Source organism: Pteropus alecto, unplaced genomic scaffold (assembly GCF_000325575.1).
Source record: "Pteropus alecto unplaced genomic scaffold, ASM32557v1 scaffold98, whole genome shotgun sequence".
Lineage (NCBI taxonomy): Eukaryota > Metazoa > Chordata > Mammalia > Chiroptera > Pteropodidae > Pteropus > Pteropus alecto.
The window spans coordinates 12086782-12107086 of NW_006443570.1; the positions used below are offsets into that span (position 1 = coordinate 12086782).

At 33.0% G+C, this 20305-nt stretch overlaps 1 protein-coding gene and 1 pseudogene across 1 annotated transcript in view; both read left to right on the forward strand.

Annotated features, from left to right (window-relative positions):
- The window catches only part of DHX40 (DEAH-box helicase 40), a 37542-nt gene that overhangs the window by 273 nt on the left and 16964 nt on the right, over positions 1-20305 (forward strand). Inside the window, exons 2-11 of the mRNA XM_006924892.3 lie at positions 794-1011; positions 2046-2191; positions 3682-3801; positions 3995-4222; positions 4440-4506; positions 5461-5592; positions 14049-14148; positions 15758-15844; positions 15980-16162; positions 19919-19999. Coding sequence (XP_006924954.1) covers positions 794-1011; positions 2046-2191; positions 3682-3801; positions 3995-4222; positions 4440-4506; positions 5461-5592; positions 14049-14148; positions 15758-15844; positions 15980-16162; positions 19919-19999 — 1362 coding nt within the window. The remainder of the gene's footprint in view (positions 1-793; positions 1012-2045; positions 2192-3681; positions 3802-3994; positions 4223-4439; positions 4507-5460; positions 5593-14048; positions 14149-15757; positions 15845-15979; positions 16163-19918; positions 20000-20305) is intronic.
- LOC112473283 lies at positions 17317-17435 on the forward strand (annotated as a pseudogene).

Genomic DNA, 20305 nt, shown 5'->3' on the forward strand with positions numbered 1-20305 from the left:
CTGTTTCCATCGCTGATAGAGGTGCGATCTGCGGAACGCCACGGAGGCCAGCGAGAGTTACGGCACGGGGATTTGGGGAGGATAAAAGTCTGCCTTGGACAGATAGGGAAGAGTGGGAAGGAGGCCGCAGCGTTCTCCTCGCCCTCCAAGCCAGAGGCGAACTTTGTGTCCAGTGAGCACTTTAGTTTAGAGGGGGGCGGTCCCAGACCCAAGTTGGGTGAAAACCCTGCAGGGGGGCAAAAAAGTGAACCCCAACTTCTTGACGCGCTCTGCTATTAAACAGGCTCATAAAGCCTTTGTTCTCTACCCATCCATCCCCCTCCCATCCCCTTCGTCGGGCCGCTAGCCTGCCTTTGGGTATGGTATAGAGGGAGCTAGTTTCCAAGAGCCAGTTTCCATGGTTACCCACCACTTGGCCTTCTGGGATATCAGTCATTCTGAACAGGGACCTAACTTGAACCATGAATCAGAAGCAAACACAAGTGGCTTTTAATTCAGCTGAGAGTTTTCTGCTATGTTCTAGTTCTTCGTCTATTTAATAAAATTAGATTTTGTGCTTTGTAGGTATGCTTTGCATATACATTGCCTTGTGTTAGGCTTCCTTTGTCAGGTACTCTGAGCCATGCATTAGCAAACGCTCAAGTTGTTCGATTTCACTAAAAAGTTGTTTAGGGCTTATAAACCATTACTTACAAATTAGACATAGGTGATTTAATGGAGAAGTCATAGACTGATCTTTTCCAGCCCTAAAATTAATTTGTTTTCTCTCTTCATTTCTGGGAAATTGAGTCAGAGATATCTTTACAGACCTTTTAATTTCACAATTGTTTTCTGTTTTTACAGAAGAAAAAGGATGCACATCACAGGAGGGAGGAACTACTCCAACTTTTCCTATTCAAAAACAAAGAAAAAAGCTTATTCAAGCTGTGAGGGACAATTCATTCCTTATTGTTACTGGAAATACAGGAAGTGGTAAAACAACTCAACTTCCAAAATATCTGTATGAAGCAGGTAATTTTATTCTGGGATACTATTGGGAGTAATTGAAAAATATCCTCTTAAAGGCTATAGGACTTCTGTATTGCACAAATGCCCACCATTTGTTTTACAATCTTAATTCTTCTCTTGGCACACTCTCCCTACATCTTCCCTGCTTTATGGTTTTATTTCAGATTCAGAAAGTAATTGAGATGGAGATTTTTCTATTTTAATTTCCACAATAATCCCAAATAGAATTATAAGTAGATATTCTTTGCTATAGAATTAGTTTGTCTTGCAATAGACTATTAACCATTGGCTATTGAAATAATTTTCAGGGAGAAGGAATTTATCGATATCCGTTGTTGACATTAGTATTTCTTGGTTCTTTCTCCACAATGTTATCAGGTAAATATTTCTTGACTCTGGTATCACCAAGCCAGTTAACAAATTACCCTTAAAGTGTCTTTCATTTCATTATGGTAAAACTTTTGGAAGATTGGTATAATTATATTGGACGTTATTCATATAAAAATAACAAAAATTTCTTAGCTTATATTTATGTACTCTAATACATCAAACTTAAGAAGCCATCTATTAAGACGTATCATTATTTACATACTGTTAAAGAAAAAATGACATCAATTGTAAGATGCATCTTTCTTTCAATGATATTTAATATGGTAAAAAAATGCCTATGAATCTATGAAAGGTGGTATATTTAAGCTTCTATGGCAAGGGTAAATCTATTTTAGGAAGTGTGTGGAATTTTATGGACTTCTAACAAATTCTTGGCTTACTCTTTAGAGTAAATCTTTAGACTGGACTTGGAAAAAAAACCTAATTAAAACATGTACATTTTGAATGCTTATTAATATATATTCTCATTTTCAGTTAATACTTAAATTTCCATGATGCAGATGTAATACATTTTTATTACATTTGTTGTTAATTTGCAGTTTTCTTTTGGAAACACTTGAACAATTTGTATTGATCAACCAGAAACAATTTAGTTCTGATAGGAAGCAACTGTTAACATTTTTGTTTTTTACCTCTGGTTTTTATAGGATTTTCACAACATGGTATGATCGGTGTGACTCAGCCACGAAAAGTAGCTGCCATATCAGTTGCTCAGAGGGTTGCTGAAGAAATGAAATGCACTTTGGGATCCAAAGTAGGATACCAAGTTCGTTTTGATGATTGCAGCTCTAAGGTACGAAAGTTTTGTTGGTATTTGTTTAAGTACTGTAAACTTACAGAATGAGTGGAGGAAGTTATAAAAGATTTTAACTTTGAAATTCCATTTATAGTTTAATGAAACAAAATCTCAGATTAAAATTAATTTTTGTTGCCCATTGTTAACGTTTTAGCTTTGGAGTGTCTAATGTTTAACTCATTTTCTCCCTTCTCAATTGCTTCATAAGTGACACTTATGTTTATTTTTCTTAGGATTCTTAGGATTTTATGTTTTTCAGTTGTAAGGATCCTACCTGTAACTTACATTTGTATTTAAAAATTTTTTTATTGTAGTAAAATATACGTAACCATATTTACCATTTTAGCCATTTTTAGATGTACAATTCAGTGGCATTACATGAATTTACAATGTGTGTAACCATCACAACTGTATATTTTTAAAACGTTTTTATCATCCCAAACTCTGTATCTGTTAAACAGTAACTCCACATTTTCTTCTCTCCCGAGCCCCTGGTAACTTCTATTCTACTTTCTGTCTCTATGCATTTGCCTGTCTCATGTAAGTGGGATCATATAATATTTTGTCCTTTGCGTCTAGTTTATTTCCTTTTGCATAATGTTTTCAAGGTTCATCCATGTTGTATGTTTGTATTCTTGAAGTCAGTGGAAAACTGACAATTAACAAAGTCAGATAAAAAATGTTATATATTGAGCATCTTCTATATTCACTGTACTAACATTTAAAATTGTTTTCTTTTTAGTAGTTTATAATTACAGTTTATATTCTCTTAGGATTTCTTAATCCTATACCAGATACAAAACAATCCCTGATTTACATATGGTCCCTAATAGGGATGGCCATTAATTACGGCACGGAATGATTCCCCAAAATACTGTGGTTGCCCTCCTAGGAGTCAACTGCTGTGGTTTTTTTTTTCTTCCATTGTTTTATGGACATCACTACTGTTAACTCCTAGCCTTTGGACCTTATTCTCATCTTATTTTAATGGTAGTCAGTGGATACTTTTAACAAATAGAATGAGCAAGGAGGAAGAGAGTGAAAGGAAATTGTACATCTAACCATTTCCTTTACCTTCTCTCTTGAGTCTTCTAAAATAGTGGCTGAAATAGGGAGATGAATCCCATTTCATCGTTGTTACCCACAACTTTCACTTGAAACCATTTTATTATCTTAGCACTTTTCACCGACTTCATTGACTCCTTATTATTCACTTTTTTTGCTTTATCCCAGAACATCTACCTTAGTTCCTTATCCCCGTCTCTGTATACATCACAAGTTTCATGCTTTGCTATTCTTGTTATTAGACTATTTCATGTATTTATTCAGTCATATTAGTTTGATCATTTAATGTCTGTACATTTGGGGGAATTTAGTTTGTGAAGCAGGGGTGAATTTCTGCGATACTATATATATATATGTATATATATATACATACATACATATATATATAAATGAATTGATATACTATGTTGTTTGACTATTAGGAAACAGCAATCAAATACATGACTGATGGATGTTTGTTGAAACATATTCTGGGAGATCCAAATCTTACCAAGTTCAGTGTCATTATTTTGGATGAAGCCCATGAGAGAACTCTAACTACAGTAAGTATTTTAATATATTGGTTATTTATTAGACAGATTACTTTAGGGTAGCTTTTTGTATAGAGAATTGCCTCCTCTTGCTTACATTTTAATCCGTTGAAATAGGAAGTCTTTGGTTAGGAAAGCAAAATATTTAAAATAAATTGGTTATTAGGCATACTTGTGACTTATTACAAATTTACTTTTCTTTCAGGACATCTTATTTGGTTTATTGAAAAAGCTATTTCAGGAGAAGTCTCCTAATAGGAAGGAGCATTTAAAGGTCGTGGTGATGTCAGCAACTATGGAATTAGCCAAGCTCTCTGCATTCTTTGGAAATTGTCCAATATTTGATATACCTGGAAGGCTTTATCCAGTCAGAGAAAAATTCTGCAATTTGATCGGCCCACGAGACAGAGAAAATACTGCATATATTCAAGCGGTATTACTTGGCATCCTTTTTTGACTTTTTTATATCTGTGATTCTAGTTGATTGAGTAGTTTAATAATTCACTTATTCCCCATTGTTTTAAGGGCAGCCCTCTTAGATCCTAGGACTTTTGAGACCCAAATTTAATTTTTTTGTGGAAAAAGGGGAGGTAGAGGTGGGAGATGATTGTATTTCCACTAGCATATTATGTTTGTATATCTTGCTTTAGATTGTGAAAGTGACCATGGATATCCATTTGAATGAAATGGCTGGAGACATCTTGGTCTTTCTGACTGGTGAGCATTCAGTATCAGGTTTAATTTTACTATTTTTAAGAAGAGATATGGCACCACGATAGAGTGTTCTCTTTGTTGGGAAATCTGCGCTCTCCTCAATGTTGCCCTAGCTTTTTATGATAATTTAAATAGCTTTAGATTTTATATCTTATATAAGGTATATAAGATAATTCTACGCTGCCATTAAAAATGCCAATCTTACTAGTAAACATATCTAAAACACACTGACTTTTTAGTAGAAAGATATTATATGGTAAAGTATTAATCTCTTTATTAGTCTGTCCTATGTAGAGGTATTACCACACTAAACAGTCCTGGAGCTGAATGGTTAATTCCATTATTTCAAAAGACATCCTGGAACCAGCTCCTTTCTTCTTTGAATGGTGAGATGATACTGTATGATAGCAGTACATAAGATGTAGAATTTAGGTCTCATAGACAAGACTTTTTTGGAGGTCAAAAATAGATTAGTTAAATCTCAAATTAATTTGGTTCTTCAAGTAGCAGCATCCTACTAACAGAAATGAGTCATTTCATCACTCACCTCCTACTCTGCTTTGTACTGATGTCAGAAGTGAGACATTATAACAATCTCTTTGCCCTTTGAGGTTACTTAAGTATTTTGAAATCCACCTAAACACAGTATCTTTGGGATTAGATTCCCTTATTTTAATGATGAACTTTACTGCGTCTTCCTCAAATACCATGTTAAGATGAAAGGCTTGAAGATTATAAACATTTTTATTCCTTTAGAAATTTAAATTCTGAGAAACTTGTGTTCTATTTTTTTATTGTATTGTTGAGATTTGGTACAACTTATATGTTCATCTCCTTCAGATCAAATGAGAGATTTAAAATAACTATTATGCAAAACTGATTTTAATCTAGAAGGCTTTTAAAAAAATTCATATTTTGCTGTTCAATTGCTGGTGTTATTTTCTCCCCTCATTTTAGGTCAGTTTGAAATCGAAAAAAGTTGCGAGTTACTTTTTCAGATGGCAGAGTCTGTTGACTATGATTATGATGTTCAAGATACCACTCTAGATGGCTTGTTAATATTGCCGTGTTATGGATCTATGACAACAGGTAATTCCTCACTCGAATAGAAAATTTGACTTGATTTTTTAAAAACTTTTTATTGAATAATCACATAAGTACAGAAAAATATACTTATCCTAAGTGTTTAGGTCAATGAATTTTGCAAACCGAACTCACCTTTGTAACTAACACCCAGGTCATGAAACAGAACATTAAGAAAATGGGCATCTCTTGAGAGAAGTGATTTTTTTTCTTGAAGTCTTCACATTTACTTTTTCGAGAGCCTTGGACACTTTAGTATTGTTAGGAGTGGACTATGTCTTCTCCCAGGAGAACAAAAATAGTGTTGGCGATTTTTTGAAATAAGGGCTATAATTTCTTGATAGTAGTACCATAAGTCAAACCTTATTTGTCATGGTCACACAATTTCTATAAATTACACATATTTAGTTATATCAGACTGAACACAGTGGAGTTTTTTCTAAGTAGCCACTTATTAGTCTACTTTTCAAGAATAATGCTATTCTTTTGTAAATTCAAAGAGCAATTGCAAGCTCCTATTCTGGTATTTGTTCATAATGAATGTCATTAATGAGATTTAGTTTGTTTTGTAAAACTATTTTATTATGGAATTTGATTTGTAAAACTCAAGGGGAAATTAACCATAGCCTCCTATTTAGAGTTTGATTGGGATTAGCATTTAATGTAATGTAAAAAGCATTTAAATGCTTTTATATTTTATGTTTATTTTTGGGTTTTTTTGAGTAGGTGGTTCTTATATTAACAAAAGAAGTTCAGGAATATCTGTGTTGGTTAAATAACTATAGACCACATGCTATTTTGGAAATCTCTTTTGTCATTATATTAGGCCCTTGCTCTCAATATTGAAATCTATTTTTAGGTTTTTATATCTTAAAGGGGATTCTTAGGGTTATTATTAGATATTTAAAGTTCTCATTGTTTTCTGGGGATTTGATCCACTGACTCATAATTTACTTTGTAACTGACTAGGTAATTTAAAACCATTACAGATGCTTTGTTAACCATTAACTATATATTTTTTCTATATAAAGTAAATAATTTCATTGTTTTTTACTGCCACATTGAAAATAATATTTGGTATTTGCTATTGCTTCTTGTTTAATGTCTTGAAATCCAATTTTTAAACTATTAGAGGTTGCTAGTAATCTATTTCTCAAATCTCACGGCTGTTTTTTTCCCCATTAGTTTGTATTTTGATTTTGTGATGATAATAAGTCTTCCTGAAATGCTGTCTTCTGGGATACTATTTAATTATCTGGTTCTCCTGACCAGTCTTTCTCTAAGGTTGCTGCCTTCCCACCCTCCCTAGCCTTTGTTCCCTTCTAAATTTGAAAATATCCCAAGGTTTCATTCTTAGCTTGCTCTTTTCTTAGAATTTTCTTTTTTGGTGAAGTTGGCTCCTAGGACTCACCTGTCACTTCTCTGTAGGTGAATCCTGAAAGCTGTCTCTATTTCAGACTCACTCCTGTGGCCTAGACTTCTTGGGTCTTCTCACAGGGCTTTCTGGTCTGCATTTTATCACCCTAGATCATTCAATCCAAGCAAGTGGCAACTCTTACAGGATTTGTTTTACTCTCATTTTAACTAGCTCATTCATTCTTCTTTTTCCTTTTTAGCCATCTCTGTTAGAGTTGGAATCCTCAGTGTGCTTTCCTGAGTTGTTAACAAAGTTACCATCCTACATAATCTTCCAAAAGCACAACTCTGATTGTGTCAGTCTCCTGTTGGGTATCTTCAGCTATTTCTTATTACCAACTGAATTAAAATGCCTGTTTAATAATTTGGCATTCATTATCCTTCCAGCATGACTTTAACCTGCTTTTAGCCTTAATTCCCTGTATATGTGATTTTCTGTGATGGCATATATGTATAAATGGTAAAGATATGGCACTGAGTGTGATTAGAGCCATTACTGAGGGGTTTTGTTCATTTTAGTTTCTTTTTTCTGGTTCCAAGGACTACTGGTGATCTACTATGAGCATAGTAATATTTATTACAGCAGTTTATAACAGTGCAAAGAGGCATTCAGATGTAGCTGATGAGGTACTGAGCAATGGGAAGGTGGAATTGGATGAAGTATGGAGAGTGTCAGGTTCCTTTCCTGGGACCTTAGACTTTCTTTTTTAATATAATATAGCACTTATTTGCTTTATTATTGCTACTTAGGGTGGTGGGGAGACACTATTATGTTATTTCCTTTATTTCCTATTATGCTTCAGGAACAGAAAACTTGAACCTACGAATGAGGAGAGGGAAGAAGAGTTTCCTGCTTGTAGCTTGTAGTGAAGGGAGTTCAAAAATGACCCATATCTAGGTTTAGTGAATAAGTAAAAATTTTATATTTGCTCTTATTTCTGGGTTAGTTATGAGAGTGACTGACTATTTTAAAGAGACATCTTAAAATATATTCTTAATTGATGTAAGAAATTCTCATCTGTCAAATGTCAAGTGGTACTGTGGCATCCTTTCTACTGCCAAGGTTACAGATCCTGTTCCCTGGGCTGAGCTCTCCCAACCCCCAGCCTTCACAATGTTCTCTCAAGCTTGAAATGTTCATGGTATTTTTTATTCCTTTTCCTCCCACATCTTTTTTTGTGACTGTGTTTGCTATTTCTTAAGTTGAACTCCTCCTTTCCCTTTTATTCCTCCCTCTCACTGGCTGAAATCCTGCTATTTTGTTTCACCAACTCCATAAAAACCTTTCCTGATTTCCCTCCTCACAGCTGGCTTTGATCTCTTCTTCATTTGAACCTCATGTGCTTTGCTGTACCTCTTGTGGCACCTAACACATTCTCCCTTGTGTTATGGTCGTCTCATCCTCTTTATGAGATTGTGAACTTCTTAAGGGCAAGTACAATATGGTGAAAAAGTCCTGATTAAATAATTGTTAAACTGAGTTTCAGACTTTTTATTTTCTGAGGGCCTTTCTGTTAATGTCTTGCATCAAACACTATATCTAGAATCCTATTCTTGTTTCCCTTCAAACTTTTTTGCTTTTTGACTTCCTTCTTTGGTTCAAGGTATTGCAGTTCCTTCTTTGGTTCAAGGTATTGCAGTTCTTTGGTTCAATTTTTTTTTTCCCATGGTTCGAAAGTTGAATCCCACAAAAATTTATGAACTGAAATATACTTGTTACTACATAAGTGACAAATATTTACATGGAATTAGAAAATTTAGCACTGAAAGTAATTGTTTCTTAGCCTCTGTTGGAAGGTAGGGTCGCAGATTCTTTTAAAATGGTAATGAAAGTCATGGCTTCTTTCTTTAGAAAAATGCACATATACCCATGTATATGTTTTTGCATAATTAGACTTCTTTATTTTATAGATAGAGGCTAAATGATGTTCCTGAGGTCACATGGTAAATATGTATTTGATAACTGGTTATTTATTCAGTAGTAGGTGATAAAAGAGTACATGGTGCTTCCAGAATACATGAAGAAAAGAAAAGGAGCCTTACCTTGAATTAGCGTAAAACATTTTAAGAGGAAAAACTGCTCATTTAGATTATTGCATAAGTCCCAAAATATTTTTATTTCTTCTCGTAAAGCAAAGACATTACCTCAATATGGCAAGTACTTAGAATTTGACTCTGTCTACAATAGTTTCCTTAAATATTAAGATTAAAACTGGGAGGAGGGGAGAAAGGCTACTGAGCTTCACATAAAAACTCTTACTCTTATGTAGAGTCTTCCCAAATGGGAAAAAATTTTTTATCTTGTAAGGAAATACATACTTTAAAAAAATAAAATAAAATTAGGAAAGTAAGAAAAATAATTAAATTTACTCAGATCCTGCTAATATGGTTAAGTTATAATCACTATTAATGTTTCCAGGTATGTTGTTATGAACTTTTCTTTATACATTTGAATGTATTTTTATTGTTTAGTTTTTGAAACAAAAATGAGATTGTCATATATCCTCTTTTATGTTTTTCTTTTTGCCCTTTGTAAAATGTTAAAAGTATAAAAAAGTACAAAAAAACGAATTTCCCACTATGAAGAATTAATACATTGTTAGTTTTTGCTCGTTCCATTAAAGAAAAACCTGTTCTAATTTCCTTTAAAGAAAAATTACTCAATTGAGGAAAAATTATAATTTCATTATAAAGAATTCAAGCAGTGTACAAAGTTACAAAGGTAAAAGTAAAGAAATCACCTCAAATTCTTCCATCCAGAAATAACCTTTCTTTAAATAATCTTTAATGTTAGGAAAACCATTATTCAGGTTTACGTGTGTGCACATGTGTATACATATAGAAGGATAAGGAAATAGGTAGGTTGATAGAAATGCTTTTTAAAAGTGAGATTATACTATTGCTTTTTAAAAAGGTATTTTACTTGAATTTACTTGAAAGAATTGTCAAACTTCAAGTAAATCTTAATCACATTTTATAAAATATTGCTTTAAAGTTTAAAAAGCTGAAAAATGTTAAGCTGAAATGAATATCTTTTTAGACTGTCTAATAATTGATTAGAGATCTTATCTGTTGATTCTCTGATTGGAAAGATGAGAGCTTAAGTACTTTTACTATTCTATAGCCTCTCCTTATTTTTGTTATCTTTACATAATTCAGAAGTATTCGGTTTTACTGTCTTTTTTTTTTTTTTTTTTTTTCCCATGGTTCGTTTATTCTTAAGTTACTTTTGGTTAATTTTATATTGGCTAGATTTTAACTTTTTTTTAATAGAAGGGCTCTTGAGTGTTATTTTTTGTTGTTCTTTTATGTTTGAGAATGTCTGGCTTTTGCCTTTATACTTGAACTACATCTTGGCTGGGTTTTATGTTCTTGGGTCACACTTTCTTTTCCTTAGAACTTGGTAGACGTTTTCCAGTTGTCTTCTGGCATTGAATGTTGCTGCGGAGAAGTCTGAGGCCAGCCTGATTTTTTTTCCCTCCTTGTAAGTGATTTGCTTTTTCTGTCTGATTGCCTGAAAATTTCTGTTTTTATCCTTAATGTTTAATAGTTTTAATTAGGATATTTTTTGGTGCTGAGTGTTTTATATTAAAATTTCCTAGAACTTGATGTGCTCTTTTAAAAAATCAATTTTATTGAGATAATTTACATACAATAAACTATGCCTGTTTTAAGCATCACAGTTCAGTGAGTTTTTGACAAATGTACATGCCTATGTAAACACAACTTCAAACAAAATGAACTTTTTTGATGTACTCTTTTGATCTGCAAGTTCAATTCCTTATTTCAGGGAAATTCTCTTGTATTATGTCTTCAAATATAACTTGTCTAATTATTGGTTTCTCTGCCTCAGGGATGCCAATTATTCTTATGTTGGATTGCCTATCTTCCATATTTTTTAGCTTCTTTCTAGTTACTTTAACTTTTTCAATTATATTTACTTATTATCTCAAAACTTTTCTCTGTGTCAGGAATTTTATTTTTAGCTGTGTTAGTGAGAATTCTCAAGATATTTTGGACTCACCCGAAAATCACTTACAGGGCAGTTTGAGCTGAGCAGTGTTTTACCTCTTCATTCTGCTCCAGAATTGTCCTCTTTTCCCCCCTTTAATTGATGGCTTCTGTTTATTGCTTTAAGTTATATTTCTTTTATTCTCTCTCTCTCTCTTTTAACATATTTTTGCTTTGGAATCTTTTTGGGGTAATTTGGGATAAGAAATTCTTTGAGGACGTTTCAGTTGGCCTTAATATATAATATGTCATAGACATATATCTTAAGAGGATTACTCTATTAAGAGTGTTGAGTGGACTGTCTTCAATATCCTTATTTCTTGGTAGACTTTGGAATATTTTTCTGCCTCTTTGCCCATTTTCTTCTGTTATAAAATCCAGGTATCTTATTGGGTACTGGTATAGATGGGATAAAGTATATCAGAATCTTTCTTAGGTAGGAAAATCAGGGAATGGAAGTAATCAGGAGAGTTACTACATCTTAATGAAAGTATTCAATTTCTCTTTTTCTTCCTGGAGAGTGAGAACATACTTTAAGATATATGTATTTAACTTTTTCCAAATCGTAAATCTGGCATTTGTTTATACTTGTGTAATATGGTGCTACAGTGTGTGGATAAAATGTAAATGTGAAACAAACATGAGCCCTATCAAAACAGCAGTTTCAAGACTTTTTAATTGATTATAATGAACAAAATGGTAAATGTAAACAAATTTTGCTTAAACTAAAGACTAAAACAAATTAGGTACTTTCAGAAATGGGTTGATTGAAAAACAAATTTGGTTATAGATAAATATGTTCAGAAAGGGCATTTTCGTTAGATATGTAAATTTTTAGCGTAATGTGGAATTTTAAAGGTAGAAAGATCTTTATTATTTATCTAATGCATTTTTAATTTATTAATTCATTCAACTTTACTGAGCACTTTCTTTGGTCCAGGCATTATTCTAGGTACTGGTGATGTCTCATATAAAAAAAAATTCTTATTCTCATAGAGCTACATTATAGTAGAATAAATAGACATGAAATAAATGTATAAGCATATAATTTGAATTACAAAGTAGTATAAAACTCTTTTGAACCATCTACTTAAATCTAAGAACTACTAAAAAGTAATTTTTAACACGGTTTTCACTAGATTCTTTGAATTTGAAAGAAATAGACCTTTTTGGAATTATTTTTATATCAAACTTCTCTACAGGTGTCTTTTATAAGCTGCCTCTCTACTACTTTTTTATTTGAGAATTTAATTTTGGAATGATGTAGAAGAATAGCAATATTACTCAACTTTTTTTTTTTTTTTTTAAATTTGCCTGTCTGTGTGGGTAAGCCACTTGATCTTTGGGCTTTAGTTTTCCCATCTATAAAATAGATGGTTGGCTTAGTTCCGTGATTTTAAGACTGTGCTCATTGTTCCATTCCTTTTCTCTCTCATACTAGTTGAACTTTTGTCCGTTTTATATGTTGGGAACACAAGGATTTTTGTAAGATTTTATTTGAATAAAGTACAACATACTTTGTACTTTATTCAAAAACAAGTTTTGTTAGGATTTTCTTGGCTGCTGAAAAGAAGAAAACTTGAGGTTGCTCAAGTAGAAAAAGTGAATTTTCTACACAAATGTGGGTGTATCTCATGGAAATAAAATGTAGCCAAGGCATTTAAATTTTTTTCTTTTAAAAATACATATTTACTTACTGTTCTAATATGAAATGTGTAATATAAACACACATATGATAAAAAGTTTAAAAGGATGTTATGGAAAATATAAATAGAAATGCTGATAATTTCTTTTCATCCCCCAATAGATTGATTTGTGTACTCCCTGGAACGATTATTCCTGATTCATGGAGATCACTGAAATGGAAGATCCCCCGAATCCCCCCTGAATCCCTTGCTTGGAAGTTCCTTCACCTCTTTTGGCTGCAGTGATCTTTTCCTTCAGCCCACTTCAGCCACCCATTCAAAAGCTTATGTCCTAAACTTTATCATTACCATGATTTCTGATCTCAGGTTTAAACATCTTTCTAATGATTACTTCCTGTTTCTGCCTACTCGCTGTACTGTTCCTAATTCAACAGGTTTCAAAATGTGCTGAGACTTGTCCTTTACCAGCCTCCACTTATTTCCTTTCACTTATACTGTAATCATTTCCTTGTAGATATTCTTAACTCTCTTGTTCAGTTTTCTGCTTAACCTGGCAGGAGAGGAAGTCTGGTCAAATCCTTCCTTCCACTTGTTATACACACAGGCCTCTTAAGGCCTGGGAAATGCCCGGAACCCAGGAATACTCTTTTCAACTCTCATGACTGATTTTTTTTTTTCTCTCTTTAGACTAGCTTTCTCTTCTTTATGTACATTAGTCACTTTCTATGGTTCACAAGCTTAGTTTGCAAAGGACTAGCCTAATTAAATTGAGCATCTCTTGGACCTATTCCAGATTCATGGGAGAATCAGATTGGTCCAGTTTGGGACAGGTGTTTATTTTTGGTACCATAAACTATGGCCAGAGGAGTAAGGTACCATACTACAAGCATTGCACTTGGGGCCCACCCTTCAGAATGTGTGCATTGTGGAAATGAGTGTGATGTTACTTGTTTAGAAAGGTAGTCATGATACAGAAAAAGTAAAAGCCGTTTGGCTAATCGATCTTTAAGGCAAAGAGAGGTCTTTAATTAGTAATCTATGGATGAGCTTCAGAGAGTCCTTGAACACCCTGAAATTGTTTGAAAACATTTTTTTGTGTGTACATATGTGCCTTTAATGAGAAGAGGTCCACAGTTTTTTAATAGGCTCAAAGGGATCTGTGACCTACATAAAAGACTGCTGTAGGGTTTGTTTTAGCAATCTGTGATTCCATGGACCTAGAAATCTTAACAGTGAAAGGTGAGGCAAAAGTAGTTTTTGCTATTAATATTTTGAATTCAAGATAACTAAAGAGGTGAAAAAATACATCCTTTAATGAAAAGAGTTTTTCAAAACAAGTTTGACAAATACATGTTATAAATTAGTATTTTCTCTTTATATGTATTTTAGATCAACAGAGGAGAATATTTTTGCCACCTCCACCTGGAATTAGAAAATGTGTCATATCCACCAATATTTCTGCAACATCTTTGACAATAGATGGAATCAGGTACAACTTTTAAAATTTCTTGTAAAGCCAGAGAAGCCGCTTAGCTAATCATAAAACATTGAGTTTGCTTCTCTGTTCCCTCTACTAATTCTCACCTGCTTAACTTGTAATCATCTACCATCTTTTAAAAATTATTGATAACTATTGACTAGTAAGAGGTGTACATAATATATTCCTGTTTACACTTTTTAGCTATTCATACTTGGCAATTTGTAGCTTTCTCTTCCCACATTTAAGAGTATGCATAGTGTTTTATGGGTTTCACTGAATAGGAAGCCAGATCTGTTTTTCTATCCTCCCATTACCAGCATGTTCCTAAAATGATCTGATACTCTGTTTTCACCTGGCAGCTCCACTTTGTAGAGTGAGGTTATATATCGAAGTGTTTATTGGAAACTACTGTTTCTCACTTTTTACTTTTTTGTGAAATGAACTATGATCCAGGTCTCTTTTTTAACATAATCAATGATGTCATGAAATTTTTGAGTAGATATAGTAGAGAAACACTTGGAAATTTTAAATCTAGACTGATAGCTAATGTGAAGTTTTTTCAGACTCTTGAACCACATCCGTTTTGGATATTTATTTTTTTACCCAATTTATGTTCTAAACTATGTCTGCAGTTGGAAGGCTGCACCTGAATCCCCAAAATCCTATATTATTTCTTTTGGGTAAAATGATCACTTAGATCTGAGAGGAAGTTTAATTTCCTCTCCTTTTCTCCTTTACTTTAAAAATAATAGTTTCATTAAGGTCTTAGGGGAGCAGCTTTCCTGAGTAAATTGACCTCTGCAATTTTCTGTTTCCAGCAAAGGCAGAATTATTAAATTGTGTGTTTCAGACTGTTGCTTTAGTGAACGATAGACTTTACTGCTATTCTTAATTTTTTTTTTATTTGACTTGTTCTCTGTTTAATTGGATTAAAATATTATTGTTAAAGAATGGTTGGAATTAGATTCTGAACCTGTTAGAATGGTCTAGAGATGACTTTCCATTTTGTTTTTTTAGAGGAGAAATTCATATAACATAAATTAACACTTAACAGTGAATAATTAAGTAGTATTTAGTACATTTACAACATTGTGCATCCACTGCCTCTATCTAGTTTTAAAACATTTTCATCACCCCAAAATAAAACCCTATAACCTTTAAGCAGTTACTCAGAATATGGTGTATATTTTGTTTTATGTATATACCATAATTTGTTCATCCATTCATTCCTTAATGGGCAGTGGACATTCAAGTTGTTTCTACCTTTGGCTCATAGTGCTCTTAGTACTACTGTGAACATATATCTACAAGTATTTATTGAGTACTGTTTTTAGTTCTTTTGCGTGTATACTTAGGAATAGAATTTCTGGGTCATATGATAATTCTATGTTTAATATTTTGAGGAAACTCCAAACCGTTTTCCACATTGGCTGAACCATTTTATATTTCTACCAGCAATGTATGAGAATTCCAAGTTCTTGACTTTCAAGTTCCACAGTGAACATAAAAGTCATCATGTAGTTGTTAGTTTGGTGGAAAAGGAGAACCCAAAGTGGTTGAAAATTAACAAATCTTTTTTTTATTTTCTAGAGACTTAACTTGTTTTCATTCTCCTTAGATATGTGGTAGATGGTGGTTTTGTGAAGCAGTTAAATCACAATCCTAGATTAGGGTTGGACATCCTGGAGGTGGTTCCAATTTCAAAGTAAGTCTTCATGTCAAGCTTTTTTTGTTTAAAGAATAGTTGATTAGATAATTTCTAGTTGGTTTGGGGATGGAAAGTTAATTACTTAGGAAACTCACAGAACATTTTGGGAACTCGCGTTTTTTTCTTCTAAAGGAGTGAGGCATTGCAACGAAGTGGCCGAGCTGGCAGAACTGCCTCAGGAAAATGCTTTCGGATCTATAGTAAAGATTTTTGGAACCAGTGTATGCCCGACCATGTGATCCCTGAGATTAAGAGAACTAGTTTGACGTCTGTAGTTCTGACCTTAAAGTGCCTTGCCATACATGATGTTATAAGGTATGTAGATAACTTAAAAAAAATTTGTTAGAATGGAGTCAGGTTATTCTTCAGAAATTCTTTTAAAGTATTTGACTCAGTCATCCCTACACCCCTACTAGACCCTAATAAAAGGGTTCCTTATGTTGCTTTACTGGAATTTTATCCCTTGCTCATATTTTAACCTTGGCTTATTGGGGTGCCTCATGCTGATATTACTTGGATCATTTAGCGACCATTGTTTATCTATTATGAAAGGTATATAATGACCCTAATTCCAGCTAGAAAGTGGGGTTTTTTTGGTACCATCTTTTGTATGGCCAGCGTTGTACTACGCACTGTAAGAGACAGAGTAATACTCTATAGTGGTTTTTTGCTTCATGAAGAACAGCTGTTAAATAGTCAAACGTTAATCTATATAATTAATTGGTACAGTACAGAATATTATTGTAGGGAATTAAAATTTCACATATACGTGGTAGAGGAAGTAATGAAGGAAAGTACAGCCTTGTTCTTATTTTTCATAATTATCTGGGAATGTAAAAGTGTCAGGAACTTGGGCAGAGATAACCACACATTGTTTAAATTCATAGTAAGAAGGGAAGTAATTACTAAATGCATCCAAATATGTATTGCAAAGCCAATTAAAAAGTTTTTTTGGATAGTTATTATCATAAGATGAGATTTTCTAAATGAGAATACAAATTCTAGAAAGAGGAAAGCCTGTAAAATATGAAATTCCAATTTTAAATGATACCAAGGTAAAAGAAGAGGCATTTAAAGAAACTAAATGGCCTAACAGCTTTCAGATGAACCCAGATTTAAATATAATGTTCACTAAGGATAGCAGAGCAGCATATAAGCAAGAATAAATATATATTAGAAAAATAGGAACAATAATTACTTAGTATCGTCTGTACTGAGTTATTTTTCTATCTTAAGTTTTCAAACTTAGACTGTACTAAAAGTCCCCAAACTAGAGGAAAAGAAAATAAAAAGACTTCTCTCCCTTTTCTCTTTAAGATGTGCGTAGAATAAGGAGAGATAGAACCAGTATTTGGGATAGATGGCATAATATTCGGGATAGATGGCATAGTATTCATGGGTGACAGAAAGAAAATGGAGCTTTTCGGTTATTTTTGTTTCCTCTTTCTCTTTCATCAAAAATTATTTTAGTCTACGGCCATGCCACCCTGAACAAGCCCGATCCCGTCTGATCTTGGAAGCTAAGTAGGGTCGGGCCTAGTTAATACTTGGATGGGAGACCACCCAGAAAGACCAGGTGCTGTGGGCATAAAAAAGAATTAAAAAAATAAGGGATTGTAAGCTGACAAGGTCCTTGCAATCTGTGAGGTCAACCAAGGGTTGCCTTGCCTAAAAAAAAAAATTAAAATTATTTTAAAACTGGAAAGATAAGTACAAGTCTAGATAAGGAGGAATTGATGGCCAAGGTAGATTAGAAAATGATGAGAGAAAACCTAACCACTATAAATGAGTCTGTCTTGAGGCTTTAGAAATTATTTCCATGGTACTAAAAGAAATTGCAGATTTAATGTCAGATGTATTGTGGGTTGTCTTTGAGAAATTGTGCAGATCAGAAAATTGTGAGAAATGCAAATGTCTTGATCTTACCATTTAGAAAAAGAGCAAATTCTAGAAACAACCGTCCTGTAAGGTTGACATTGATTCTTAGCAGATTCTAGCATAGTTTACTGGAAAATGGTTTAATAGAATTTAAGGTGATTTAGAATAATCATTTTAAATCAAAATGGTTTACAAAGAATGTGTCATTTTAAACCATTTCCTTTTCAGTTTGAAAATAGAACCATCCACATAATGGGCGCATCACAAGAATTTGTTGAATGATAACCTAACATCTCTTGTTTTCAACACAGTATTTAACAAGATCACATTTGACATCTTTGTTAATAAGGAGGTTACAGTACTGCTGAATAGTGTATAATTGCCAAATAGCCAATTCAGAAAGTATTGATTAATTGCTTAGTGTAGCCTAGGTGGAGGTTTGACTGGTAGAACTTTACTGGTTGAACTTTGCTCTATCCTAATGAGCATTTTTAATGAAAATATTAAATAAAGATATTGCAGTCTTTATCAGATTTCTGGAAAACGTCTTGATATCTAATCGGTAGATGATTAAAACCAAGAATTAGAGTGATCTCAATAGGCCAGAACAGTGGGCAAGAATCAACAAGGTAAAAGTCTGAAAGGATACATCTTGTATCCTGTATTTTGGTTGCACATTAAAAAATTAACGTGGAAAATATCTGAAATTACCAGATTACCACAAACTTAATATGAATTTGCAATTATTATTCTGTTTAAAAAACAATTTTATAAAAATCCCAACAGTGTAGACTTTGGTTATATTAATAGACAGCAAAGTCCAGATGACTGGGGATTATAGCATTCCTGTTCTGTGTTGGTCACTCTACATTCGGAGTTCACTTTTGGATATTATTATGTTTTATGACAAGTTCGACAAATTAGAGTGTTTCTAGAAGATGGTAATTAGGTATGGTGGGTCTTTTAGAAACCAAATAATATAAGGAGTGCTTGGCAGTTTGGGAATCGGGATAATCAAGAGAGAAAAATAATTGTAGTTTTTACAAATCCGAAAGGGCTCTTATATAGAAGAGCAAGCTGACTAAGTTGCTATTGCTCTAGGATAGGGGTCACAAACTATGATCTAGGCTCACTGACAGTTTTTGTAATTAAAATTTTATTGAAACACAGCCATGCCCATTCATGTATGGTTGCTTTTGCTACAATAGCAGAGTTGAGTAATTGTGACAGAGACCATATGGCCTGCAAAACCAAAAATTTACTGTCTGGCCTTTTATAAAAAGTGTTTGCCAACTCTTGTTCTAGAAGATACCAGGACTTATTGGTACAAGTTGCAGGAAAGCTGACCGTGTAACAGTCTATGAGATTTTTGTTTGTTTTTAAATGAGTTGTCAATTCTGGAATAGACTTGTATAAGGTATTGGACCTTTTGCCCTTGGTTGGACCTTTTTTAAAGTGTGAAATTGGAGTAGATGATTTATTATCTTAAGACTTATGGTAGAAAAAATAATCTAGTGCAGAAAATATTATTAAAAGTGTGTATGTATGTATTTATGTATGTATGTATTTTCCTTTGTGAATATTATTAATTGTCCTAAGTTCATTAATGGTATTGCAGTTATGTAAGAATGTGTTTATTTTCAGGGAATGCATGTTAAAAGTATTTTGGAGGTGAATTAGCACTGTATTTGCAACTTGCCTTCAGATAGTCCAGGAGAAAATAAGTACATACACATATACATAAAGCAGATATGGTAAAATTAATTGAATATATTTAGCATTTAATCAAAAGCCATTTTGAAGTACTGTCAAACAATTTGTAATTTTTGGCCACTTTCAATTAATTTTTCTCCACTGCTTTATAAAATCATAATAAAAATTGTAGACTGCAGAACAGAGTAGAGATGACATTGCCTATGAAGAATGGGGCAGGATTAAGATAAATAAAGAGGAATGACGAGAGTAACAGCTAAGGGAGATCGAAAGGAAGTGCTTCTTGAATTAATAGAAGAGTATAATTCAGAAAAAATTACTTCTTTGCTGAATGCTGATCATGATCATAGAATGTTTTTTAAAAAAAAGAACTTGAAAAATAGGAGAGGTAAAACCTTTTAAAGAAATTTTCAAGTCTGTATAAAATCTTACTTTGTTCAAGGAATGGAAACTTATTTTACATCTCATGTTCACGCACAGGTTTCCCTATTTGGATCCACCTAATGAGAGACTTATTTTGGAAGCTCTTAAACAACTTTACCAGTGTGATGCTATTGACAGGTAAAAACAAACAAACAACTCCCCCCTCCAAAAAAAAATCCAACCACAACAGATATTAATCTCTTTTTTAAATGGGTTCTTAATACTTTCTTTTATAAGTAGAAAATGATTTGTTTGAATTGAATGGATTGTTTTACTTGAAATTAGAAATTGTCCTCAGTCTTTCTTCACCCCAGTTCTGAATTTAAAAATTACACCATAAAACTTTTTGTTTAATATTGGTATTATTTAACAAGTAATTTCTGAGTACCACTTCAGTGTCATGCATTATTCTGGGTACATCAAAATGATAAGAGAGCTGGAGTC